This window comes from Aulonocara sp. 'chitande type north' Nkhata Bay, linkage group LG10, assembly GCF_057382095.1.
Source record: "Aulonocara sp. 'chitande type north' Nkhata Bay isolate Kocher_YH1m ecotype deep benthic linkage group LG10, A_spYH_male_GT1.1, whole genome shotgun sequence".
Lineage (NCBI taxonomy): Eukaryota > Metazoa > Chordata > Actinopteri > Cichliformes > Cichlidae > Aulonocara > Aulonocara sp. 'chitande type north' Nkhata Bay.
The window spans coordinates 16,338,615-16,366,576 of NC_141353.1; the positions used below are offsets into that span (position 1 = coordinate 16,338,615).

General features: G+C 40.9%; 2 protein-coding genes across 2 annotated transcripts; both read right to left on the minus strand.

Annotated features, from left to right (window-relative positions):
* Positions 1 to 435: 435 nt before the first annotated feature.
* LOC147320551 (uncharacterized) lies at positions 436 to 26,705 on the minus strand. The gene is made up of 9 exons (XM_086308648.1): positions 26,566 to 26,705; positions 16,105 to 17,375; positions 14,898 to 15,420; positions 10,921 to 11,065; positions 10,607 to 10,709; positions 9,651 to 9,692; positions 9,513 to 9,554; positions 7,868 to 8,159; positions 436 to 1,669 (listed from the first exon to the last, which is right to left on the minus strand). Exons 3-9 carry the CDS (start codon positions 15,082 to 15,084, stop codon positions 1,446 to 1,448), a joined length of 1,035 nt encoding a protein of 344 aa, XP_086164774.1. The 5' UTR covers positions 15,085 to 15,420; positions 16,105 to 17,375; positions 26,566 to 26,705; the 3' UTR covers positions 436 to 1,445.
* puraa (purine-rich element binding protein Aa) lies at positions 18,015 to 26,700 on the minus strand. Its single transcript, XM_086308649.1, has 2 exons — positions 26,566 to 26,700; positions 18,015 to 22,495 (listed from the first exon to the last, which is right to left on the minus strand). Exon 2 carries the CDS (start codon positions 22,425 to 22,427, stop codon positions 21,570 to 21,572), a length of 858 nt encoding a protein of 285 aa, XP_086164775.1. The 5' UTR covers positions 22,428 to 22,495; positions 26,566 to 26,700; the 3' UTR covers positions 18,015 to 21,569.
* Positions 26,706 to 27,962: the final 1,257 nt, after the last annotated feature.

The following is a 27,962-nucleotide window of genomic DNA, read 5'->3' on the forward strand; positions in this document are numbered from 1 at the left end:
TATAAATTCTATGAACAGAATTATCCGGTATTTCAGAATTGGTAGGAAAGGGACAAGATTATTTGCTTCTTGAGCTGACTGGTTACCTGTTGTAGCTAGTTTCTAGTTCAAGTTCAACTGACCAATCACATTGGAGCAGATTTAAAAAGAAAAGCTTACATCAAAAAGAGACTGAACACAAACTTTCATTAAAAGTGGTTGTTTTTTTTTTTGTTTTTTTGTTTTTTTATCTTTGCAAACAGTGACTAATGGACAACATTCTTGGCTTGAATATCTGGTGGCTACATCAGAACCCCGAAAAATTGGCTGTTGCTCTCAGAGGCTAAGTCAGCAAATTAGCTGAAGGATTGCCAGACAGAATAAATAGAGACAGAGTGAGAGGGTTTTTTTAAGAGAGTAAGCACACACACACACAAACTTTAAAAGACTCGGGTATACAAGTTATGCAGTTTTATTGTTTCATTGACTGTACCACAAAACCTTGACATCAAAAAAGAGAAAAAAAAAATGTCCCTCATTTTATAAGTGAACATTGCTGTAATGTTAAATATCCCATCACAAAATCTCACTCCTCATATAGAAAAATTTAAAAAACAAACCAAAAAAACAATAAGCAAAAAGTACAGTCACACAGCTCAAAAACATGAAACGCTGGATTATTTGGCAGCAACTGTCTAACTTGCCAGGATTTGATCCACTGGGAGTGACAGATGAGTGCATTTGGCACTGTCATTGGTCCACAACAGGTCGCAGTGAGCCTCCTGCCAGGTGGCAGAGGGAGACATACATTGCATTATGACAAATAAACAACTCTACACTATTCCCAGGGAGGAGACAGCAAGATAAAGGAGGCCTCTACTGTGCCTTCTTTCACACCCTCATGCCCCCCCATGCCCATTCTTTTGTTCAAGAAGACAGAAATAAGGAGGAAAAACAGAACCAGGCATGTGTGCACACCAGCGAATGTAAACTGTCTTATAAGCAATCAAAAGAAAAGGCAACGTGTCAGTAAATATCGTGTGCGCGGACTTTGTGAATTAGGGTAAAAACTGTGTTTTAGAAAAATAGCACATTTTTTCATGCTTGTATGAAGTGAAAAGCATCAGTAACAAGTAAATTCATTTGAAAATATGTGCGCCATCATTTTCCTGGCAAAAATGTTTAAAAACTTTCAAATGCAATCCACTTCTTTGGAATTCTTTTGACTTAAAGAGTGTTTACAGTACTGCAGCATCAAAAATAATAATAACAATAAAAGAAAACCATTACATTCAAGCATTTCCATCACTGTGCATTCAGAGTGACAGCAACAATGCAAACGTTACCACTTCTAAACCACCTTTGGAGTCCATCCCATTAAGCCTCTGAATGAGGCATCACAGTAGGTGATCTGAATCACAGAGATGCATGAAGCTTGGGTGGGTGCCTGTTCACCAGTGTACGGATTACCTGACAGTAGGTGTGCTCGTTTGACGCAAGTGGCTAGGTTTTGTGGGAAGGGGTGGCTTAATCCCACGGGAAGGGGTCTGTGCAGGGTTTGTAGCGCGATCGACACTGAAGGTTTTCATCAGCTGAGCCACGCGGCCACGCCCTGCGCAGACTGGTGCACTCCCTGACGTCCAAGGCTCCTCTGAGCTAGCCTTTTGAAGCTTTTCTGATTCGCGGATATCTGGAAGAAAAAGAAAACAACACACAACAGTTTACGTTTTGCCTTTAAAACCACAGCAACACGATCTCTTTAGTTCCCTAATGCTTACAAAGCTTTGTTAAAGGAGAGATGATGCAACATGGTGGTAAACATGTCACATGTTCCAGGTATCAAGTTTAGAATGGAAAAAAATAAAATTATTTATTTTTTATATATATATATATATATATATATATATATATATATATATATATATATATATATATATATATATATGGATGTTTGTGTGCGTCTTCAGTTTTCAATTAGATATAGGAGCTTAAATGCTTTGCAAATCACTTATTTAGGATTTTATGTTCAGTAGCTGTTGGGCAAGCAGGAATCAACCACTACCCTTCCCGCAATGCCATGTTAGCTTGCTCTTCACCCTTTTCTGCCTTTTTTTCTCCCTTTCATTCGCTTTCTTTTATCCCGCTACGGCTGAGCAGAGGTCATCCTCAGTGGAAGTGTAGCAGGGACACAGCTGGGTGTAGTTTGTGCTTTTGTGTGCGTGCGTGTGTGTTGCCGAGGTACTGTGTTTGGAAGAGGGTGTAATTGAGGGAGGAATGGAGGGAACAGGAGTAACGAACGAAGGGGAGGGAGGGCCGCAGGGACGGGAATGGAGAGCAGACAGACGCTGCTCAGACACCAGAAGGCTTGAGGAGCCACATATTTTTAGCGTCATCCCCGGGGGACAGAGATATGTGAGAGCACCCGTGTGCGTGACTACAGACACACACACACACAAACGTGCGCACACGCAGAAAATAGAGCGAAAACACACACAGGCGTGTACAGAGTTTCTAACAGCTGAATTTCAAAAGACATGCACATTCTCACGTTACGTTCGGGTCCGTGCATGCTCTCGCACACATAAACACGGATTCAGACCCCCCCACCCACTGCACATGGATTCAGTCACGCATGCAGCCAACGCTGACTAACGCCACGGCATAGTGTGCACACACGCACAGTCACACACAAAGAGGTGAGGTACAGCCAAAACCACATGGGCACTGCTGAGGCCGGGAAACCTTTAAAGCTCTTGATGTCTTGCAGGCATGAAAGGGAGAGACCTAAAGTAGCCTTTAAGGTTGTGTTATTGTTTATTGCTGTTTACTCTGCTTTCGCTCCTCTTTCTCATTCTCTCGTGCACCTCTCCCCGTGGCTCCAACACCTCCCCTCTACCTTCCTTTTGCCCTGCCTTCCTCTGCCCCCTGACCCATAGTTCCTGTGTTAATGTCCTCTCGCTGCGTTTCGTGGGCTTGCCTCTGATTGTCTCGTTGTGTTGTGTGGTCACCACGGAAACCTTGGATAGGCTCCAGCAATTGAGGCTGACACACATTCAGGCACGCACCGAACACACACAGATGCACACAGACACAGACGCGGGCACGCACACACACTCATGGCCAGAGAGTTTTTTGAGCTCAGAGCCTTCCTGCAGGTCTGGAGTGGAATGCTTAATAGAGACAGAGAGATAGAAAGAAAGAGCAGGAGAGGGAGGATTGGTGTATGGGCAGGGACTAAATGAAACTCTCCTCAGCAGCTGCACCCCGAGCTCTGTCCGTCCGCCGAAACAAGTCATTAAAGCTACCTGCGAAAACACCTATTTAAATTAAAGAGAACCTCTGCAACGAATTGCTTGTTGAGATTGATTAATCTCCCAATCGAGCATTCAAGATGCCACCCATCACGTCCCGGGGCAGCTCGTAAATGTACAGAGAGGACAAAGAAGAGGGGCGGGAAGAAGTGTCAATGATCAGGCTAGCACAAAAATTAAAGACTAATCTATCTCTTTAAAGACGTCCACATGTCTCGCAGAGAAAGAGGAGGGGTGCGAGGGTGGAGGACTTGGGTGGGAGGTGGGGGGCAGAAGTGGGGCAGAGGGCAGAATTCCCCAGCAGCACGTCTGTGGACTGAAGCGTGGGGAGGAGGAGAGGTGTAGGTGCGCTTGTTGTGTGTGTGTGTGTGTGTGTGTGTGTGTGTGTGTGTGTGTGTGTGTGTGTGTGTGTGTGTGTGTGTGTGTGTAAGCGTTGGGGCAAGCTCCTGCATGGGGGCTGGGGCCCCTGTCACTTATCAGCTCTGGCTGAGCGTCGCCCAGGGCTAGAGTCGGAAAGCAGCGCTGGAATGTGTGTCCTTCCCTCTGAAGGTGAAGCCAGAGGAGAGCGGACGGAGACACAGGGAAGAGTTATAAACACAAAAACACGCGTGCATGTATTAGCTGCAGAAGACTTTGATGTTCTTGAAACCATCCTCAAATCATATGGACTGTCTCAACATATATAGGTTTATTTCTTGCACCGGCTCTGCCATCCTACCTTCATTATCTGGAGTGTTAACAGTTTCTATAACTTTAACTAAGAAATAAAAATCTCAAGATTCAGGATTTATTTTTGCTGCCAAAAGAGGAGAAAACCCACGCGATCACAGGGTGAAGCTCCACACAGAAGGACAGGTCCAAACCCAGGAACCTCTTTCTGTGAGGCAACACAGGTTTCACTTTTTGTGCAGAGTCCCAGTTAACAGTAAGACTCATTTTCAGATTTACAGGCTTTCAGTGTTTACGTTTTCAAGCATGAACTGATTTTGTTTTTCTCCACGCAGATGTTACACCTGTTTGTTTCCAAAAAAGTCTGTTTCCTGCCAAAAGAAACTGAAGAGAAAACTGGTGAGAAATATGGATTTTTCTCACCAACATTAATTACCAGATTATTTGTTATAAATACATCAACACTGTGAAAAATACCAGGGTTTAATTGCCATTTTATTTGTTCACTCACAATTTCTGCCAAGAAGGTTTTGTGGTTGGTTTGGTTTCATTGTTTCTCTGTTTATTAGGAGGATTACTCAAACATTTTAGCAGAGGTGGGACTTGGCCCAAAATTTCATGCCACATCTTCACAGATAGGTATTTAATTGAAATATGGGGGGGGGGGGTTAATGTCTTATTGTTTTCAAGAAAATATCACAAACTGATCTGCGTTCATATCCTCTTGGATCCAGGAACTCGATCCATGTATAGCAAGACTTTCTTTTGCTTTTGTCGAGATACACGGACTTGGATACTCTTGTTCTTACCCAACCTCTTACCTGACGAATGTAAAACCTTTAATCTTTTTAAGCCATTTAAAATTTATCAAAGATGGGATAACGGCATCCTGTCAATATCCAGAACCTGAGACTTTTAAATTGGATTTCGTCTTATCCTCCTGGGTTAGCCTAAACCATACTGGCTTGTCATGACATCCAGTCTACCTGTGTAAAACATTTACAGCATGAATGCTCCAGTGTTAGATTTCAGAGTTTTATGTTCCTCGTTGTAGCTGTAAATCCAAATTTATACTGTCACTAATACAAAGTTAGTTATTCTTTGGGAAAGCGAGGCGTGAGCCACGGTAACTGCTCAGGATGCATGAACCCTTGTCATTACCCGCATTCAAATGAAAACAGCTGAGGCATGAGCCTCATCTTTGTTGGCCTCCTCCTCCTGTTGGAACAAGCTTCCTGCCATTGTCAAGGACAGACACTGTGTCAGTATTTTTGCTCCGGAGTCGAACACATTTATTCAGCACTGTGTTCAACCCACCTCAACTCCCACCACACCAGCTGTTCTTTTGGGTTTCCTTTCCCTTTCTTCCCTCTACATTTTGCTCTTATTCACTGTCGTGCTAGCGCCCAGGGAGCATAGATGTAGCCACTAATCTAACCACCAAAGTGGGTGAAGACACACATGCCACCAAACTTCTACAATACATCTTTGCAGCCAGATCCACATTTAACTAAAAACAAACAAGAAAAACAAAAAACAAAACAACAACACACTTTGTCTTTTTGCGACATTCTCACGAGTGTGTGGGTTTGACCGCCAAAAATCTGTAATGATCTTGAATGTTTACAATAATCAGAAAAAAAAGGGGCGGGGGGCAGGAAATATTTTCAGGATTGTTCCCCCCACCCATTTTATTTAAAATGCTAAAAACATGTGGCTAAACCAATAGACAGTCACACAGCTATGAGGAAGTTCCTGTTAAGGTGCTAGGAACTTGGTTTTGTTGTATGGCTTTCTAAAGGAAACTGACTCTGTCGACATCTGCCTGGTATAAACTTAAGTTGACCCAATAAAACTGCTGCAATCACCGTTGAAAGGAAAAATGTGATTTTATTTAGGTTTCTTTGTTTCTTCCAAATTTAAAAAAAATGGTTCTGGAGGAAGCCAGCCTTCAAGTTCATGTTGCAGTGAGCGTGTGGTGTAGGGAGAGCATATTTCCAGCAGAGGGACCTTTATGGAGATGAGATTTTCTGCTCAACTGGACTTTTCTTTCCCTACAGTATCACTGATTTCCACTGGATGGTGCTAACTTCACCCTTACAATGACCATTTTTATACTTAACTGGGTCACTGTGTGGTACATGAGCTTCCAACAGGTATATTAGATATTACAACGATAACTCGAGAAAGATTCAAACAAGAAGTTGGTTCATCTCTACAACATAAAAAAAACTCCCCATTTTATTTAACACTGGCACAAAAGGAAAGGAGGAGCAGACCCATAAAAGACTAAAAGAGAAACAAAAACACTGATACATTACCCTAACAGGAAGACCTCATCTCAGCCCAAATTGAAACAAAATTAATATAATATACACAATACTGTACAAAAGTCTCGTTTCACACCTTATTTCGTTCCATTTTGGTTGCAACAAGCCAGACTTCTCCATGCTTTCTGGAGGTCTTTCAAGGCTTTTATTTGAATGATGAATTTTAATAATTTGCTGAACCCATTTCCCTTTTTCCTAGAAAAATATAAAGAAATGACGAGTGACTCGAGACTTTTGCACAGTAATGCAGCTTTGAAGAACAACCTTTGCCAAGATTGACACAGAAAGATAGATAGGGCATTATTTACAAAACCTTTTGTTTTAATTTTTTGACTGGTATCCTTTGTTATTACTAAATTACCACTTAACAAAGGCATATGTTTACACTTTTATCCACATTTATGTTGCCTCCATGAAATAACACAGAAGAACAAGTTGAGTTTTAAGTAGTCATTCTAGGGAACTAATATTTTAGTTTTACTGCTGGCAGATAATTCTCCTTCACATTTTTCCTTGACTTCATGATATTTTTCATCAAGGTCAAAAAAAATTTTTTTTTTCTTCTTTTTTGTATTTGCTCACAAACTTAGCACGACGCTCTGAAGAAAAGACTGGAGAATAAAGGATCTGGAGAGGAAGGGCTGGGGAGAGGATGGAATGAGAGGCAAAAAAATGAGAGGAGAGAAGAGCAGAGCAAACACCCCTGCTGGCCACCAATTTCCATCAGGAAATTGGTTTTCACAATTAGATTTTTTTTTTTTGGGGGGGGGGGGGGGGGGGGAGAGGGGGAATTGGACCCTCAAATCCAGCAGATTTGGTCCCACCAAATGTCGACTGCATTGCCACGGCTGTTGACAAATTAATTGTTGACAGAAACTGATCACAATAGAGAAGCTATCAAAAGAGCAGGTGTGCACGAGCAACATGTTACAAGGGGACAAATCCCAGTCGCGTACGTTTTCCCCTGCTTTTTTTCCCCTCTAGGCAGGCCTCTTTTACTCTGCCAGTCCATAAAGATTCCAGGGGGCTGAGGCACTATTTGGCGAGCACATTGGGTTTCAGGAAATAAATCCTTCTTCCTTGCTGCAGCACAGAGAAATTTATCTAGTATGAACTTTGTTCAGACTGGTTCTGCTCAGCTCTCCAAAGCTATTATTACTCTTAGAGAAAAAGCTGCGGCTGGCTCAGAGAGCGGTGGTGATTGTCACGTAAGGCAGTAACCATGTTGTGAACTCAATTTTAAACCCATATGTTTAAAACTGGAGTCCAGGCTTTCCGCAACAAATGAAACTTAGCCAGAAATAAGAATCATGGACTTCCCACGAATCTAGATTAGTTTATCCACGGTGACACTGATCATAATCAGTATGGTTGCTTTTGCTTATTGGATTACAGGAAAACCGAGAAAATAAAAAGGTAGAAGGGGTACAAGCCCCTCCCACCTGATACTGTGAAAGATGGATGGCACACCATACAGTTTTCCCAGTACATCACAGGGGTTAAAACAATACCATGTCATCAATTCACTCCAACCTTAGATGTGTCATGTACTTTTAACTCTGAGTTAAATTCACTCACCTTTACCACCCGGTGACTCCTGTGGCTTCTGGGGTTCTTTTGACTGCAGGCTCCCTTTGGTTGATGACGTCATGCCAGAGTCTATTTTGACAGCGCTGCCGGGAGAAGAGTATGGCACGGCGGTAGCCAGCCTCAGATTTGTGAGGCCAGGTCTCGTGTTGACATAGTCTGGTGCTGCATTTGCAGAAGCCGGTCTCGTCTTGACAGCGTTAGCTCTCGTGGGAGGCCTGGAGCAGATGGAGGGCTGGGGAACTGACTTCTCCTCGGTTGCATTGGCTGACTTCAACTCGAGCTGCAGAGTGAGGAGTGACAAAAGAGAAGCGGGGAGTGCGATCGGTGTTGACAGCTAATTCACATACAGTGGAATTACTGTCATGTTTGATTAAATCATTGGATAAATGATTCACTAAATTAGAATCCTCCAGTGACAACATGGTGCCGGAATGAAACACGCAGAACTATGACCACTGATTAAGAGTTTAAGGATGTTTGGAGAGAAAATTATAAGGTGACTTGAAAATCAAGCAGCCTTGCTAATCTTGCCTCCTGATCTTACGCCTTCTTAATCAACAATCTCACTCTCTCCTCCTCCCTCACGACGACTCCTTCGCTCTCTAAATCAACTGGAGAAAAGCTGCAGCGGCGTTAGCAACAGCCACATCACCAAAGCGCCCCCGTTTCCTTTCTCCTCCAGGAACAAATCATTCAATCTATAAACAAGGCATTCAACCAAATTATGAATCCTATAAAGAAAGGCTTATGCTGTGAATTCTTGGCTGTCACACTTGCCAAACCTCCTAAGGTGTGAATGCTTTCTTGCCATGTGCACATGGGGTGGGCCAAAGATGTGCTGGGGCCTGTAATGGAGAGAAGCTGGTATGGATATAAGATGTGAGGGAGAGAAATTTCTGTCTGTGGCAAAGAGGAGGGGGAAAAAGAAGAAGAAAAAAAATGGAACAGAGGAGAGCTCACGCGCCCAAACCTCAGGAGACTATCCCACAATCCCATCCATCTGCGACTGACGCATTCTCTATCTCTGGCGTTTTAATTCCCTGATCAAGTTCATCAACCATCTGTTCTAGGGCAGTCCAGAAATCCTGCCTTGTCTCTGTGATTCAGCTGTTCTTGCAAAGCGTGTCACCTGCACACACACACACACACACGCACACACACACTTGTATGCACATAAACGCAGAAGAAAGCAAGGGGATATAGCAAGCCTACTCCCCAGACGACACAAGGCTGGAGCGGCGATGGAGCTAGTGGGAGGACAGGACAGTTCAGCTGTTCCCCGGAGAGAGAACTGTGAGGGGTGCGGCAGCTTAGACAAGCGGGAGCACAGAGAAGGAGAATGCTGGGAGAAAGATGATCTGCAGAGAGGCTGGGAGCGAGGGGACAGCTGGCCCCAACCACCATTTCCTGTGACTCAGAGGGTAGGACTGCCACAAAAAGTCATATAGGCACTCTGTGGTGGTTGTGCTTCAAAGAGCTAGAGATTTTACTGCACATCGTATACAGCACCTTGCTGAAACATGTCTTTTAAAGTGTTTTTCTGCACAGGTATGCAAACATTTCCTTTCTTAAAAATATTTCAAAAAGCTAGAATGAGATCAAAACACCTGCAATGACTTTAATTCACAGATACCTTTGCAGTTGCTGTAGGCGGTGAATGCTCGCTCACTGACACCTGTGGGTTTAACAAAGACATTACATGAGTGATCTAGGCCATGATGCAGTGTGAGAGCACACAGCTCTGTTAGTGCAGGCAGTTACTCCAACTCACCGGCAGAGGGAGTAAAGTGTTCGCCTCCTCACTTTTCCCCTGCTGGGAGAGAAAGAGACACAGTTAGTGCTGATGGCGACTCGTCATCTTCCTCAACTTTTAGAGCTCAGTGCTTGGAATAAGCTCTTAAATCTATACTTAAAGGAGTTTAAGAAATAGAGATGAGATAAAATACTTAATTGTGTGAATATATTTCAAATTAAAAGTTGCTTTTAAGAAAAAAAACATCTGTGCGGTGGTTTTGTTTCTGCAGGAAAAACAATGATGGGCTCTTATTTCCACTGAATGAGCAGCAAGCAGCTTTAGCTTTAGAGAAACATCATGGTCAGGCCAGATGAGACTGTGTACGCTGGCTCGCTGTGGCTCAGTGTGTGCATGGTTGCCATGACAACACAGCAAATCTCTTTTTGAGATAGCATGGAAAAAGGAAAAAAAAAAAAAAAAAAAAAAAGGAGGCACCCACCAGCACCCCCAACACACACACACACACACACACACCAAAACTAATACACTGCTGTGCACATACACACACACCTAAAATATCACCAGGTCAGAAATCATCAGCACATTATTTTGACACAGAAACAGGGCAGCGATTGATTTTCACCAGCTATGCTCAAGAACCTAATGGAAAGTTTCCACAAACTGCTCTGCGGGTATGAGAAGTGAAAATGACTCCACCACAGTGTTGAGATTGAGATGGAAATATTGAGTTGAATGGATAAAAGATAAAGAGCACCGTGAAACTTTATTTTATGTCGATCTGAAAGCCCACTCCATCTCAGTCATTTTTATTATACACGATGTTTTGATCAACTTTAACATATTTATTAGGTGTATGTTTTTATTTAAATCAAGAGGCGATAGCAGTGTTTAATATTAAAAAATAATTATGACTTTTTTTTTCTCCAACCAAAATGATTTGATTTTTAAGGATCACAGAGAGCTACACACACCTTTAGATTCAGGGAGACGTCGGGTTGCGTTTTAGAAAGGAGGTTCTCTCTCTCAGTCTTGACAGGTTCCGTGTTTTTTCTGTCCTTCAGTATAGTTTGATGGCTGGAAAACATAAACAGAATGTGTCACGTATAAAACCCAACCAAATCTCCTTAAATGACAGTCTGTTAGCAACACATGCACACAAAAAAAGAAAAACAAAAAACTGAAACACTGATTCTTCTGTTACACGTTGTTCTCTGCCTTTAATCTTAATTATTTAAAAAAAAAAAAAAAACATCACTGTCTGTTTTGTATTACAAATGTGTATTACCTCGTGTTGTTCTGCAGGCTTGGAGTCTTCTTCTCTCCAAATCCTGAGCAGATGAATTTGGAGCTCAGCTCATCCACCTCCCCAATCACAACAACCGCCACGTCCCCATCCCGGCCGAGCTGCCAGCTGACACTCTTATTGTTGGCTGTTAAAAACACGAACACACTTAAACATTACAAGTCAACTAGCTACTGAAACAAAACTGAAAGTGCTTTTGAATTTCCCTCAGTGAACCTGTCAAAAAAAAAAAAAAAAAAAAAAAAATGAAAATGTGGGATATGCCTACAAATCTTATAAGGCTATATCAAAACAACACAACAGAATAAATGATGAAATATTGAATAGACTATTTAGAAGGCCCACCCCTGATTTTTCAAACGATTACTCTGAAATGTTTTATTAACATTGATAACTAGTGATCAACATAAGCATACTTTGACCCTCACATAACAACTTGTAGTGCTGGTTAAAGACATTCTAAATCACAGTCCAGTCTTGGTGATTCTCCTTGTGGTCTAAGGCCACAAGGAGAATAATTTATAGATTTATAAATGATGATTTATTCATTTATTTATTCATTTATTATATTCACTCTGCTGTTTTGCTTTCTAGATGGGGTCCGCGGCTTCCAACCAAATATAATATACGCCTGAAAAAAAAAAAAAAAAAGTCTAAATATACGTGATTGTGTTGTATGGTAACGCGGCTCACTTAAAAGATCACTAGTAAAAGTTACCTGTGATTATCTCGCGGCTTCTGACTTATCGCTTTGTCTTCACTGATTTTACTGCAGCTCTCTGTTATTGCAGTGATCACAACATTTAACAGACTTGTAGCGCTTACTTAGATGGAGATACATATTTGTCTGTGTGTGTGTGTGTGTGTGTGTGTGTGTGTGTGTGTGTGTGTGTGTGTGTGTGTGTGTGTGTGTGTGTAAATGACAAGTCTTTCTCACACGATAAAAGGTTATTAAGCTGCAAACACTTACACTTGTTTTAGAACTGATGCTTTTCATCCTGTACATGAGCTCTTTAGGCAACATTATAAAATTCAGGTTGCCTTCTTAAAGACCTCATAGTTCATAGAGCCTGGTTCTGCTGGAGGTCTCTTCCTGTTAAGATGGTTCTTCTTCCCCACCATAGTTCATAGTGGATAGTCTCATTTTAGGCCCTCTCTTTCCCTCTAATATTGTCTAAATGACAATACAAGACTTGTTTGTGAACTGGTGTTATATAACTAAAGCTGAACTGAAACGCACATTATTCTCACACTCATCAACCCACTCACTGATCCTTTATGCCCTGGGGCTGTCTTGTTATCCTGGGGTCGAGACTGCTATCAGAATATAAATGATATTCGTCACAGGCTAAATGTGACCACTCAAAACAACTTTGTATTGATTTGCAGTCACCCATCTGTGTAAGGGGAAAACATGGACCCACAGTGAGCCAACCAAGAAAACAAAGACACTGGATTTAAGTACACGTCAAGAGTTGGGTTTTTCCTTTAATTTGTCATCGGTCCATATGTCACATCCTTGTAACTATGTTTGGAGCACTGAGAAGTTACTTTCATAGTGAACTGGTTTTGCCAGCCAACCCTGTGGATCACATTCCTGCGAGGCATACCAGCATGACGCAACCGTCAGAACATACCTCTAAACACATTTCCAACAAAAAACTGACAGCAAAAGCCACAAAACAATTGTCAGACGCACATGACATGAACCCTGTCATCTGAGTACAAGGATGCTACATTTTATGGACAGAATGTACAAGAGGCATTTCCACTGTCCTCACCAAGAATGTGTTGCACTTTCTTATAAACAGAATATATCTGTATTTGAAATAACAATCTGTTGCTGAAGAACAAGATCATTGATTCTAATCAGTTTTTTCCGCCTCGTGTAAATGTCAGCAGTCTAAGAACAACATAAACAAAGGCACAGAAACAGGGCAGCATAAAGTCAAAGTCAGCACATAAACACTCATTACCACGAGGACAACCTTGTGGTAACCAAAAAAGTACTTCCAGAAACAAAATTGTACTTAGAAAAGTAAAAAAAATAGCAATGTCTTTAGTTTTAGTCTCTCTCAGTCTGACGTCAGAACAAACAGCCCAATAAGGTACTGCTGCGTGTGTATTATTTTGGACTAGGATTTATATGTGACTGTGAGTCATGTGTTTGTATTGTTGTATTGTGTTAATGTACTTCTGTGAGCTTCTTTAATCCTCCAGTCTGACAAGTGCGCTCCTTGTCACAATAAGACATTTCAAAAGTGCCACCAAACCGAATTAGACCTGCGACAACAACAAAATCAAAACAAGCACATCCTGCACTGGAAAACTAACCAAAACTAACCTGAATCGACAGGCAAAACCGGAAAACTAAAGAAAAACAAAAACTAATGGAAAACACAAAAGTGCAGGAGCAACTGCTGAGTGGGATATGAGCTTCATTTTGTGGCTAAAAACCCATTTGGCATTTCAGCTCTCCCACAAGACCATCCAGATAAAAATCAAAGTCTCCATTTCTTTTTCAAACACATACATTTCCTGCTAACTTCCCATTTCAGACTCTGCTAATTGTTTAAAGGCCTGAGTCTTGACTCGTGTCCTATTTTTACATTTTTACATCAATTATCCACCATTTCCTCTACACGCAAGACAGAAAAAGAAAAAAAAAGCCGTGTTTGTGGAGAAGAGTTGTAACCATGTGTTCTCAACCTACAGCCTCCTAGAGATGACTGCACTGGTCATTAAGACACAGTGCATTGTTCTCTCGCTCTGTACCACAGTTGATAGAAAGTGCTTTGATTAACCAAGACCAGACAAAACACATCACTGTGTCAATCATCAACTGGCTTTAAGTCATGCTGTGATATCATTGTAGTTTAAGTAACTGCTGCACTCATCCAAATAAATTAACTTTGCCTCTGATGTTTGGATTAAGGTGATAGAACAATTTGTTATGTTCGCGTCGTTACGCAACGCCCTTCTTCCAGAAGTCCTTAATACAAAAGACGTACAAGAGAAAATGCAGACACGCAAGATTTTGCCAAACCAGTTTCACGACCGGCTTGCAGCTTCCTGAGTTTCTGCTTGTTTTGTTTTTCCCATGCATACTCTCACCACCTAGGTTGAGCAAAAGAATTTACCAAATATGAGGAAAAAGACAGTATTTGTAATCATATCTTATGTCAGCTTCTGATAAACACATGTGCTCTTCGTTTAACTTGTAAATTTCCCGACAGGGCTGTTATTTTGCCATCTCCTCCTGTCCTGTGGATGTTTTCTTCTGACATTTATTTGCCATCAACCACAGAATTCCAGATATGAGCAACATCTGGGACCTCACATTGCAATGTTTCAATTGGAAATAAAATGATCTAATTTAGAGTTTCTGTCTGTGTGAATGAGGCTCAGAAGACAAGGAAATTAGACCATACGGTCAAACTATTTTCACCTTGTGGAGGGTGAAGCATTTAATAAAAAGTGCAATTATAACAGATCTTTAAATAAAGATCTGCAATAGTTTAGGACCTAAGCTGTAACCCCCCCCCCCCCCCCAAAAAAAAAACAAAAAAAAACAACTTATTTTGATGCTCACTTCATGTTTTGACAAACAGCTGTTCAGATAATTGGGAGCATGCAAACTCCAGAAGCTTAGGATATCTGTCACAGCCAACGTACACATGCTTCAGTGGTTCCCTTATCAAGCTTTGTAACGCTCTATCGGGTAATTCTCAGCACACTACGCAAATATCTCAACTCCAAGGACTCTGAAAGCGCTTGCTCAGAAGAGAACAGATGGTTTTCTGCGGAACCTTTGTGAAAACGTGACAGTCGGAGTGCCTGAAAAACCTGAAGCTGCACCCTGCAGCTTCAGGTTTGAGATAAACAGGAAGAGAGAAGGTTAAAAAAGGTGAGGTGGCGGCTGTGGTTGTTGATGAAGAGTCTTTACTCAGTGTGGTTACCTTTTCTTGGCTTTGCTCTCTTGGACTCTGCGTCGCCCCCCTCTCTCTCCAGTTTCTCCTCCCGCTCTTTCCAGCGCCGCACCTGCTCTTGGCGCATTTTCAGGAACAGTGTCTTTTTCTGCTCTTCGTTGAGGGCTTCCAGCACCTCAGGGTCAATGTACATGTCCTTTAAGATCTGCTGCAGCATGTTGGCGGCCAAATGGTTGGTACGTTAACCTGGTACCACTTGGCAAGCAGTTGAAGCTTGCTTCTCGTAGTGCACAGTGTGTAAGGATGATTTATGGTCTCATGTCAGCAGAGGACTTTTGTAGCTTCTTATTTGTCTCTAAAGTCACTCTTGAAGTCATGAATTAAGGTTCTTGCTCTTTCTACACATGCTTTTGTACAAGCTGTACTCTCTCTCTCTCATACACACACTCTCTCTCACACACACACACACACACAAATCCTGCTTCCTTTCTATAATGTGCTCAGTTTCCCCATCAAGATGTCAGATTTCTTTGGAGGTCATCTTTGGCACAATCTATGAGAAAAACAAAACACACAGTGAAGATCATCTTGCATGATTTTCAAAGCTGCAGTGTCTTACATATTTTCTTAAGAAACTTTTTTTCTTATTTCCTAGAAATATCTGTTTAAAGCAGTTGTCTTGTCCTTCCGTGCATGAATACGGAAGAGCCCAAAGCCAATTTCAACACTTTACAGAAAGTCTGCTACCCAGAATGGGAGGAGATTCCAAAGGAATGGGACTGCATCTGACATCAGTGTCCCACCCTGCTCCTTCCTCTCCCCAAAACCATGTTCGTTTCTCTCTAAAACTCTCACAAGATAGCGGCCCCCGCCTCTTTTTCCTTTTGTAAAAAAACATGGCCAGTGTCTGGTTGTAATGAGGGATAAAAATCTGGGTCATAGCACTGGACAGCGAGAGCCAGGTTGTCTAACAAGAGGATTGAAATGGACTCCTCCAGTCACAGTGGGTAGTTAAACAATGGCTACCACATAGGCAGCACTTGGAGGGAAAGAAAGCTCGTCTCAGACTGAAAACTATCACACTGGTGGAATACAGATTGGTGTCTGCTAAACACACCGCAGGGTGCAGAGAAGGAAACCAAAGAAAACAGGGGGGAGGGGGTGAAGTGGAGAAAATGAGTGCTACAAAACAAAAAGGGAGTTGTAGGAGAAGGTTAGAATTTGCTGAAGTACTCACAGTGGGATGTAGACAGCCGCTCCACAGCAGAGTATGCTAACTGAGCTGAGGGAGTCACAGCGCCTGTGGGTCCACCTCGTCTTTGTGTGTATGACTGAGCTGATGACATCACAGCATTCCATAATCTCTTTACCTCCCTCTCCCTTCCTCTCTCTCTCTCTCTCTCTCTCACACACACACACACTAAAGCTACATTTAAGGCTACATTTCAACTTCCTGAGTTGGTCTCAGGAAGTTGAACTCACACTTTAAAAAGCTAGAAAGAAAGGCATGCGTTCATGTTCATAACACACGTATTTTCCACATCTTCACACATTTTCGCTTACACATATAATTCTACACAAATAATATTAAAAAAAAATACAGCAAAGAAAAATGAGCTCTCTTCCTCCTGTATTTTCTTCCATTTTAATGACGCCTTTTAATTAAGAAATGCTATTTGCTAACGTTCGCGTTTAGTATTACCCAAAACTTTAGCACAGCCTCTAGCATTATGTGAAACAACCGATGTGCCTTCTAGCATTATGCAAGTATCTGTTTGCTGTTTAATTTACCATGTCTGCTGATAGTTTGCACATTCAAGCCAGAGGAAATTTTCTCAGCTAACTGTCCTCCTCTGCTTATGAGCCACTCATTTTTAGGTAAAGAGCGGCCTCTACTGGTTAAGGCAATTGCTGTGATTTAAAAAAAAGAAAAGGAGCCTGCCATGGATTACGTCACCACCCAAGCCAGTGCTCAACTACCTTAAACTACAGCACTAAACGAAAGCTGAATAAAAACTGTGTATAAGCACTTATGCACACTGACCGCATGGCTCCATAAATTTCCACTGCAAAACAGCGTAAATATACAATGCATGCAGACACCTGCACCTAAAACGTAACGAGGGGCAGGATGCTTTTGTAGCAAGCCATTTGTTATAGTCAGCGGTGGCAAAGTGCTCATGTGAGAATGGTCATGCTTCAAAATTAATAAAATGTAAGTTCTCTAGATTCAAAGTGTGGCACCTTGGATCAGACTAAACACATCAGAACACATTACAATGTGTTTTATGTTTAATAAGAGAATTTTTGTTTAATTAAATGGGGTTTATCCTTTTTTGGATGCTTTAATCATGCTGTGACGACAGAGACCAGTTCTCTGTGTAGATTCTGGGATGAGGAGCAAAGTCGGAGTGTAAGCTGGCATCTGGGCTGGAGTCCATCTCGGTATAGCACATCCACTTCAGTTTTTTCACCCTCCATCCCCCTCTGGCAGGCTGGGACTATGAACTAACAACAAAGCACAAACATACATATGTCCTGGAGAAATACCTTTGGGCATATCTAGAGAATGGACCTCCCAGCTCGTTATGCTGTATTTACTCTTATGTGGGTTCTTCTGATAGGAGGAGAATGGTTGAAGCAATACAAAGGTACCGCGTGTGGATGGCCCAGAAATAAATCTGCCTCTATGCTCCATGATTTAGAACCTAGAAGCAACCCAAATGGTGCTGCTTTATCACTTTGCCAATTTTCAGAATTTACATAATGATAATTAACATTTTCTATGTCATTTCATTTTATTAACAGAATTAAACCAAGACTTCAACTTGTTACAGGGAATCAGTTTTACTTATAAATAGCTATAAACTCAAGATAGTGAGACGCATCCTAAAAACATCTGGAAGCAACTTTTTTAAGCTCTTTTTTAAACTTTGATTTTTAGCTTAACTCTGACACCAAACGTATTAAAAAAGAAAAAAAATAAGAAAGAAAAACAATCATTACAAAAATGTAACTTGAAACATGTGCAGGTTCTGTTGGGTCACGATCAATAAAGTCTAATTTCTTTAGTTTTAGATTAACAGAAAAACTCACAGAAGAGCAATTGTTGCATACAGATGATCACAAATTGCATAGTCGGGATAGTCAGAGAACAAAGTAACGCTTTATTTTACAGCCTGGTTTTACACATACAGTACTATTGTAGAAATCTCTAAGAAGACATGAGTCATCAGGTACTCGCCATTGCAAAATTTGCATTTTATAGGCTGTAAAATTAAGCTTTAGCAATTAGTATCATTGCAAATGTATAATCAGACATTGTAGACAGCACTACATAAAAATTAAACAGACTTTTCAGTGATTTCCCCCACCCCCATCCCACAACAAGAAATGAAACATGAAAAACACATACATTTTGAATATAGATTTTTTTCACCCTCATGGGTAAATTAAATTTATTCTTTTTTTTTTATAATTTGTCAAATGTACATAAATTATATTTAATGCATCAAAAACCAAATGAGCAAATCAAATAACCTCATTTTTTTTTAAATAAAAAGAGGTAACAGAAAAGAGAACAACATTCTTTGTTGAGATCATTTTTAAACAAGTATTGGTCAGGCATTTCATTAACCTGGGAAAGCAAAGTGCTACACACAACAACCACTGAAGACAGTTCACCATACACCTTAATGAGGATTGGACTGAAGCACCTTTTCTTAGCTTAAAGCTAAAATGGAGATTCCAGGGATTTTTTTTTCTTCTTTTTAAATTTTCCTTTTCACAAAAAAACAAAAGAAAAAACAAAACAAAGAAACAAAAAAAAAAAACCTCCATTGTATGTTTACAGTCTACCTTGAACAAACCATTAGCCAAGTTTACCCTTTTCCTTGAGAGGGGCATACTTGCAGGGACAATGTTCGATTTCAAGTTAAAGTAAGTACGTGAACTGCTTGACTCAACAGGCTGCTAAGACCTTGGTTTACTATATTTTCCTCCAGGATGGAGCTTTGTGTGCAAATAAAGGCATACAATTCCTTCATGAGAAATAAACATGGAATTCAGCCATATGCTTTCAAATAGTAATCATATATTTAATTGATATACATATATTGCCACCATTGGCACATATGATATTGCACACAGTGATGAAATGTTGCACAGAAAGAAAAAAAAAACAAAACGATATTTTTGTGGGCAAAAACATTCCAAAATTACAAATAATGTGGAATAATGCTGAAAAGGTAAAACTACATAAAAACAAACAAAAAACAAACAAACAAAAACCCCCACAAAACAAAACATGCTTGCTACTCCCCATTAATTGAGCAACTTACACATAACTAACCCAAGCCATGAAACAAGCATTTTAAGGGGTGGGGTGGGGCTTTCCCGTAACAACGGATACCATTTCAGGCCACTACTGATGTTCCCAATCAGCCCCTGCTCTCCCTGCTAATGCATATGGCTGGTGAAGAGCCATCTCTTCTGCATCGTCTTGCATCTAGGTGACCACCCCCTTCCATGTTTACATGTAGGCCGATACCTGGATGGCTAGGGAATGGGGATGGCAATAAAGTCGGGGGGGGGGGGGGGGGGCTGAAAGTTAGCAGAAAAAAGTTAAGAATTCTGCTCCTATTTTTCTAAAGAGTTTGTAACAGACACTTTTAGCACCACGAGTCGTGCGCTAGCACACAAGGGGGCTGAGACACAAGAAATAGAAGAAAAAGGAGTTTTGAAAAAAGAAGAAGAAGAAAACAAAAAGAAGCCATAACTGCGATCCAAAGCACCAGGCCAGCGTGTAAGCATGCGGAGTGTGTAAGGCACCAGGTTGTTTATATGCTGAAGAGGATGCTCCCAATCAGGTATCATTTAGGCTATACCAAAGGCTCCAAAAATAGGTGGTCAAGGACAGTCTAGTTTGCTGGTTTCCAGTCAATCTAAACATGGGAGCAATCATTTAATTCAATGCTGAGGTAAATCTGACAGTATCTGATTGTTGCCAGTTTCTCTGGAGTTTACTGACAGAGTTTATAAAACTGCTATCACACATCTATGAGATGCGACTGAACTGGATTAGAACCAGTTGTTTTCCGTGTGGCAGCCCAAATATTTACAATTAGACCAGAACAGAATCTCATCACCCCAGGTGGGTATTTGGGCTTACAAATCTAAAGCAGAGCTATGAGAATGTATCCAAAGTAGCCCCACACTGAACTTCACACCCTCAGATCTTAAAACGCAAGAAAGGAATGTGCACATCCAATGACATAACAGACATTCACCAACAGGTGAACCAGGCCGTCTTCACCTCGGCTAAGCCAGGCAAGTGCCTCAGTGGCCGTCCTCATAGTGTGATGGTGACATTTCGATTACTGTTCACAAGGTCGCTGCTTTTACAATCATGCTTTGAAACAACTTCCACTAGAACTACACCGAGCCTTTTGGATGGTAATCCCCCCCCCCAGTCCTCGAACTTGAGATTCATACAACATAGGCAGATAAAGATACGTATGGAAGGGTCTTTGAGCCAATATTTTGGGAGACCAACGAAATCGTAGTGCAGATAAACATGCAGCAACAGCACTCCTTGGCACCATTTAGACTTTTATGACTAAACAAGATCACAAAAAGTTTGTTTCATATGTACTAACCGATTGCGCTCTTCCAGTTTTTACTATGCCAATCAACACAGTATATTCAGGGTCTTTTGCCTTGTTAAATAATCTGCAGTTCAGGCCATTTGCTACATGTTGTCTCTGCATTTCCTCTATCAAATACACATTTAGTACCTTTAAACTGAACACATTGCATTAACAACGAGACACAAAGGTAGTCTATTATATATCCATCTGCATGGCAACAATTTCAACTGAAACAAAAGTTACAATATTAATATATCTTTGAATGCCTCTGGCAAATGTCAAGATCCAATGACCAGTTCCTTATATGCAATGCATATTGCACAATAAATAGAGCACTTATTTCATTTCATGAAAATGCCTACACGTTCCTTTGTTTTGTTTTGTTTTTAACATATATATATATGTACTGCATGAAATCTTATCAGTTTCCGAAGCAGGCCTAGCCCTCATATGATTTATGTGTAAACACCTCTCTACTCACAGGTAAAGGTAAATAGGATGGCAAGTACATGTGACAACCTTTTACAAAGTTTTGGAATTTTGGTCTAAAAATTAAAACATCTGATTTGTGCTGAAGTCATTTAACTCACATGAGAAGGAAACTTTTTTGTCTCTCCTTTGAACTCGGCAATAATTCAATTTGAACATTGCAAACACTTTTTTTTCCTCTCCTCTTTACAATAGCTTTAACTGGTACAAAAGTTTTCTGTTAATAAGGGAAATAAACAGTTCAATATCGTTTGTCAAGTAGGAAACAATGTTCAAATATAATGTTATTACTTTGTTTAGCAGCCTGTTACTGTATTAATGGTGGTTAAGTGGGGTAACATCCAGCGATGAGTGACAACATGTCATAACTGTCAGGTCGTGGAGGTTTCTTATATTGTGGGTGATGCTCCCTTGGTTAAACCAATACAGTTAAATCTTTAGATTTCTTTCATTATACAGTAGAGTGTTTTCTTTTTAATTATAATTCTCTTGTTATTTTCATTACTCTGGCATGTTTTTCCTCTCTCTCTCTCTCTTTTTTTTCTTTTTTTGTTTGCTGTCTATATCAATCCTCGTCTCCATCGTCCTGCTGCATCTCCTCTTGTTGCTGCAGCTCGCATGCCCTTTTCTCCCGCTGTTTCTCCTGGATCTTCTTCATCTCCTCGGCATATTTACAGAAAGTATTCCCAAATTTGGACCACACTTTGTAGGGCACTGTAATTGAGTTGCGGTACGTTGGCTTCACCTCGCTTACCCTCATAAACACACCGTACTTATTGGATCCGACGTCGAAGAAAAACCGTTTGTTGTCCACAGTCAACGATGACCCTTCGGGCAACTCTGCAGGTTCGTCCTCTACACCATAATCGTCAATAAGTTTAGCCAAAGCGTCACGAAACTCAATAAGTCCCTGGGCAGGCAGAGCAATCGTCTGGCCTTGCGTGAATCCCAAACCGGGCCCCCGGTTAACGGTCTGTCGAATCCTCAGAAACCGTCCCCGCTGGTTCTCTTTCAGATCCATATAGTATTTCCGATTTTCTCGGACCAAGAACTCGCTTTTGAGGGCTCGCCTGGGCTCGTCTTGTACCATCCCCGGGTTGCTCGGACCCAGCTGGGCATAATGTTCGATGAAGTCCCCCAAGTAGTCACGGAACTCAACCGCCACGGACATGGAGAGAGTGAGGCGGCTCTTGTTTCCACCGGCCCCGACTTCTGCTATCTTTAAGAAGCGGCCTTTCGCGTTCTGCTTAACGTCCAAATAGAAACGTTTGTTTTGGATGTCAACCCTCTTCGATGCCAGCTCTTGGGTCTCATGCTGGAGCCCGGAGGCCGAGCCCGCCCCTCCTGTCGCTAGGTGCATGGAACCGAAGCCTGGGCCCGTAGCTGCTCCTCCCTGCTCACTTCCACTGTCTCTGTCCGCCATGATGCTGCCTGCCTGCCTTCTCCCTCTGTCTGCTGCACAGCCACAGCGAGCCGGAGCTCTCGCGAGATCTACACAAGAGTATAAAAAAATAAAACGAGAAGGGCGCTTAACGCAGAGCGATTGCCATGTGTTTTAATGCCCTTTATGCCACACCGCACGACTAATGTCATAAGCTGTCACTAACATTGAAAGCGAAACCTACGGTTGTTGGAGGAAATGCGTCTACCAGCCCACTTAAGTTTCATTTCGTCTGTACAACTCCCGAAAAGCCAGGTGCTTTTCCAACCTGGAAAGACCCAAGCTTGCCCTCAAGTTTTTATCTAAGAAAATAGCCTTCTAATGCATCACCGACTTCACATCACAAGTGTATCTGTTTACGTGGGATGTGCTAACGAGTTTACAGATCACCGTTTGCTCTCAAAGAGTTGAAGAATTAAATTTTTTTTTTTTGATTTACAAGTCACAAGAAAATCGGTCTATACATATTATTTAACAGGACCACATCAGCAGCAATACAAATAATAGCAGGACTGATAAAACGAATAGCTTGTAACGAATAATTAGTTTTCACTCTAGGCGACAGTCAATTATTACATAATTTATAATACGTCTTACCTTTTATACATTGTATTGGATTTCTAGGCTATACTAAACACTGATATCAGCATTAGAATTAGAAAGGAAGGAAGGAAGTTTAATTTAAAATATATGCTATGTATAGCTAATAATACAAATAAAAAAAATTATATATATTAATTTTTAGTTTCCGATTCCCGTTTTATTTTATGAATGAGCAGTTTTGTTCTATAACGCCAAATCATGTCAGAAAGGGAGAGAGAGCCGCCATGTTAACTGTGTGGGAATAATATGAGCAGAGGTGGGTCTCACACAACATTGTTTCAGCAACTCAGCTAAGTTTCCCCACCCTAGAGGCTACTTACCTCTGCTTAGATAAAAGACGGAACAACTAGGCTAGCTTTAATACCACCAGTCATTCCTCAGTTTGAAATCTGTAAAGGTGCAAATTTTTTTTTACAAAGGTTACATTTTTTATGTAGCAAAACATCCAATGAGCGTGCTCGGTATGCCTACGGGACATGCAAAACAGCTGCCAACATCAAGGCTAACACACACAGAAGGCGTGAAAGTGTAGCAACCCCTCCTGTAGCTTACGTTCATGAAAGAAAGGTGCTGTTTCTAAACTCGACTATTTCTAAGGTAATCTTACCCACTTATTCACGCCTTAAGATAGAATTGTGTCACCCAGGTGTCCGAGCAAGGTCTGAACGCTGTCTCAGCGGAGCCCCCTGCAGCTCGCAGGCCTGCCTCATTAGTACTCGGGCCTCCTTCTCTTCAGCTATTCAGCGGCGGCAATGTCTGCTCCGGGTCAAAGCTCTTTCTTTCATTTTATTTTTTTTACTTGCGCAATTGTGAAATTTGATGGGCAGACCTGGGCTATGATAGTTCAGCTCATTTGCTCTGGTAATATTTTGCGCATTTCAAGTAAAGCCACTGCATGGATTGATAATGGGAAAAGATCAAGGCATGCCCATCTGGGCCTACACAGATTATTACTGACTAGACCATGACGATCTTAGAGCATAAAAATAAGTAGTAATAAAGCCCCAAATAAATAAATAATAAACCCATCTTAACTTAAATTCTGCCCAAAAAATAAAATACAATAATCAATGCTGGCGATACTTTTTTTTTTTTTTTTTTACACGAAGGACCTTTTTTTTAGTCTTACTTCCGATTTACCTGGAAAACGATTTTGTTTTTTTGTTTTGTTTTTTAAAAAAGAGTGCCAAGACCTTTCACTCGAGGCATCTATGAGCCTGTATAGGGTATCTGTATTTTTAATTTAGCATAAATCTTCTGCCCTTCTTCCGCCTTTTCTAATTCCTTTTTCATATTTACCTCAAACTACTTTAGATTGCCTCCAAATCATTTTTACGACCAAAGATAAACAGCGCAAATAGGTTTTAAATGTAAAAATCGCTCAAATAGTGATTCCAGAGTTTTATTCAAGCGCACTACAAAGAGTTAGTAGGCCTATTATTACAAGAAAATAAAATTTAGTATTCAGTCAGTGACTGTGAGACAGCTGTCCTAGGCCTCGTCTATATGATTACACTGCAGAAAGCCCAGAATTTAAAACATAATTGTTTCCCCCGCCGCTCATTCTTGCAGACTCGTTTATGTGTCGCTGCCGAGTCCAAATAAGGGAAAATGGTAAGATGTTTAACTGTGGGTATCCTTTAGGCACTATTCGTTCTTCACTTCACAAACAAGACCGAGAATTGAACCTCAAACTTTTATTTAGAATAGAAAATATCAACTGCATTGATGGAAACGTTGAGATACGTGATTAATTTCCCTCTCAAAGTTGACCTTTCTTCTCTACCTTTCCACAAGACTGTTAGGCCTGACTGAAGCCAGTCATACAAACAAACCCAACGCAGAAACTTAAAAATAAAGTAAAATAAAATAAAAATAAACATGTATGCATCTTGACTTATAGATACTACTTGATTTCTCAGGCGTTAAATATTAAAGCAGTAATTTGAAATGCTTTACATTTAAAATGCTGTATGCATTCTGTATGTTTATAGTAATCATTTCAAATGCTTATTGTTTAAAAAAGAAAATTCCGGGCTGTGAAAAAAATATTGGGTAATTTAAAAAGTTACAAATATTAAAAATTATAATTTATTTAAACAAATAATGAATAATAAAATGTGAAGCAGGAGGACGCTGAAATATCCGGACGATGCTAAGAGAGAAGTCGCGTTCAAGAAAATTATTCCCTCTAAAATTCCCTGAAGAAGAATTTAGGTCGCTCTTCTACTCTGTCCATCAATAGTGTAAATCAGAGCTGCAGGTGAGGAGACAGAAGCATGTGGGCCTTAAGAGGAAACAATACACTTGACTAATTTTCTCCTTCTTTTAAACGTTCTCTTAATCTTTACCCACCTTTTATATTTTTTATACACATAAACATTCAAATATGACCTATTCTGCGCCTCAAAGGGTGATTCATTCCCCAGTAATTCCCACTTTGATTAAAAAATAAATGAATAAATTGTGATTAAAAACCTAACAACTGCGCGAGGATTAAACCAATGACAATTTTAGAGTCTAAACGTGTAACGTGTATGACTGTGATGTTCAGCGTGAGGTTGGCCTGTTGGTTTTCTATGCAAAAAAAAATCAACTAAGTTTGTCCGCACCTGCTCGCAGTGAACCTCTCTCATTATTTCATTGCCACTCCCCAGGAAACTCTGAGTACAAGCTTGTATTCTTTTCATTAAGTGTTTCTGCTGAAGAGAAGTCAACTCTATGCTGTTTTTTTTTTTTTAAATGATGTGCCCTTTCTTTTTATTGTTAGTTTTTCTAAATAGATGAGTCCAATAAACACCGCTGTGGATGCACGCGAAATGGGTAAGTCATTCCTATTGCACTGAATGAAGGAACAGCACTGCAAACTTACAGGCCTCGTTTGTGAATAATGTGTCGGATTTAAAATGGCCTTACCTCTCTGGGCCTCAGATTGCAATGGAACCACTCATTTAGAATTTCATCAGACTTTCTAATCAAAGCGTTTACTGTGACAAGCTCATCTTTGTCTGTACAAAGTTACACCTAAAACACTATATACGCCTCTATATATGCAGATTTATGAAGACCCACTAGACAGATGAATAACTTATCAGTTAAGCAATAAATTCATCACCAGTCGGTACTTGGCCTATTTTCTTTCTGACAATTTTAAATTATGGACGTGGATCATACATGCAGGTCTTTTTCGGATCCCGAGATCGCATCCAACGCAGTTTTCAGCCTCAGAAAGTGTTGTCGCAGTTGGTAAAAGACAGCCGCTGTGATCACCTCCCAAAGTTTCTCCCTACATCCCAGCATAGGTGGCATCGCTCCAAATGCAGCTCCATTTTTTTTTTTTTTCGTTTTTTGTATCAGATCAGACAGATCGGTCGTACAGTGAAGTATTCATGCTTCTGTAAACTCTCCTAAGCAATGTCATATGCTTGGCTGCACGTCAGGACACTTACAGCACAGCAACAATGCGAATGACTTGTAAATAAAGCGTCATTCCACCGAGCGAGACTCCATAACCTACCTTTACCCGCTCAGTCTGCAGGCGCAGCGCCTTAAAACCTCGACGGCCTGCCGCAGATGGCGAGACGAGGCAAAAGACACATGTGAATGCGCTCGGACTCCTGCGTGACAGCGACACGGACTGCTCCTGCTTGCTTCACAAGATGGACAAGAAACCGAGAGTCGTGGCACGAAGAGCGACACACGCACAATTCAACGCCGCTGCACGTTGCATGATGTCAACACGCAAATGTTGGAAACTCGGTTCAAGGGCGCCACTTCTCGGCGACACTGGGGAATTACAGTATTGTCTTTTTGACTGTAACAGGTATAGGGCAACATTTCTGGGAACTGTAATGCAGGGTAGCGTCTAAAGAAGTGAAATCCGAGCGTAGTTTTTGCGTTAATGTTGTGAACTTGTGTGTCCCACTTTGCCAGTGGCAAAATGAATGAATGAATGATCTCCAAAAGTTGATTCTGTTCATCTGGACGCAGCGTTTTCAGTGGGAGAAACTTTTAATCACTCTAATTATTGGTTTTCCTATCAAAAATATATTCAAAAACATATGACCCCTGTACAAAGTCCTATGTCCTGGCTCTTTGAGCAGCCACTGAAAAACTAAAGTGACTATTTATAGTAATTCCCAGCCAAGAATTGATAAAGTAGCTCTGATCTTAAAGGGGAAATCCATTACCTATTATGTGATTGCTCCTTAAATGCTTGTTCCACCAATTCCTACATCATCGCATCTATCCCGCACTGGTCTGCAGAGTGCTGTTTAAAAATCGCATTCTCAATTATAGGTGCTGACAGGAGGACTTTAGTCCACACAGTAATGTCTTGTCTATTGTGAGCGTGTTTGACATTAACACTCTATAGGTCTAATTCAAATTTCAGCACCACGGAGAGCAGCCAGGTCTGTTTCAAGCTGGCAGGTGGTGCACGCAAGTAACTCCATTGTGTTATTATAAGTTACAGTATGGTTTTGAGAGTCTTTGGCTTCCTGGTTTTAGATTGATTTATTATAGAATTTATACCCTGACCTTTTTACCTTTTAAAGGTTATTTCACTTAATCTTGTGCACCTTTCATTTGAGCCAAATTCAAATCTAGCACCCTGCTGTGTCGCTTGTTTGATGAACATCAGCAGTTAGGGTATGTTACTGTCTCTCAACTACTCTCTGGTCAGCAGATGTCGCTCTTTGTGATGCAGTTACTTGAACATCATGTATCCGCATTCAGGCTAAAACCAAACCATTATAAATTTCAACTTTAGTTATATTTGGTATGACGATAATCAGTATTCCTATGTTAATTTGTGTAGTTATGTAACGTGACGTTTGTCAAAGTGCTCTGTCAGAACTACCCTGAATGAACACGTTTAAATATATATTTAAAAAACAACAACACTTTAACAAA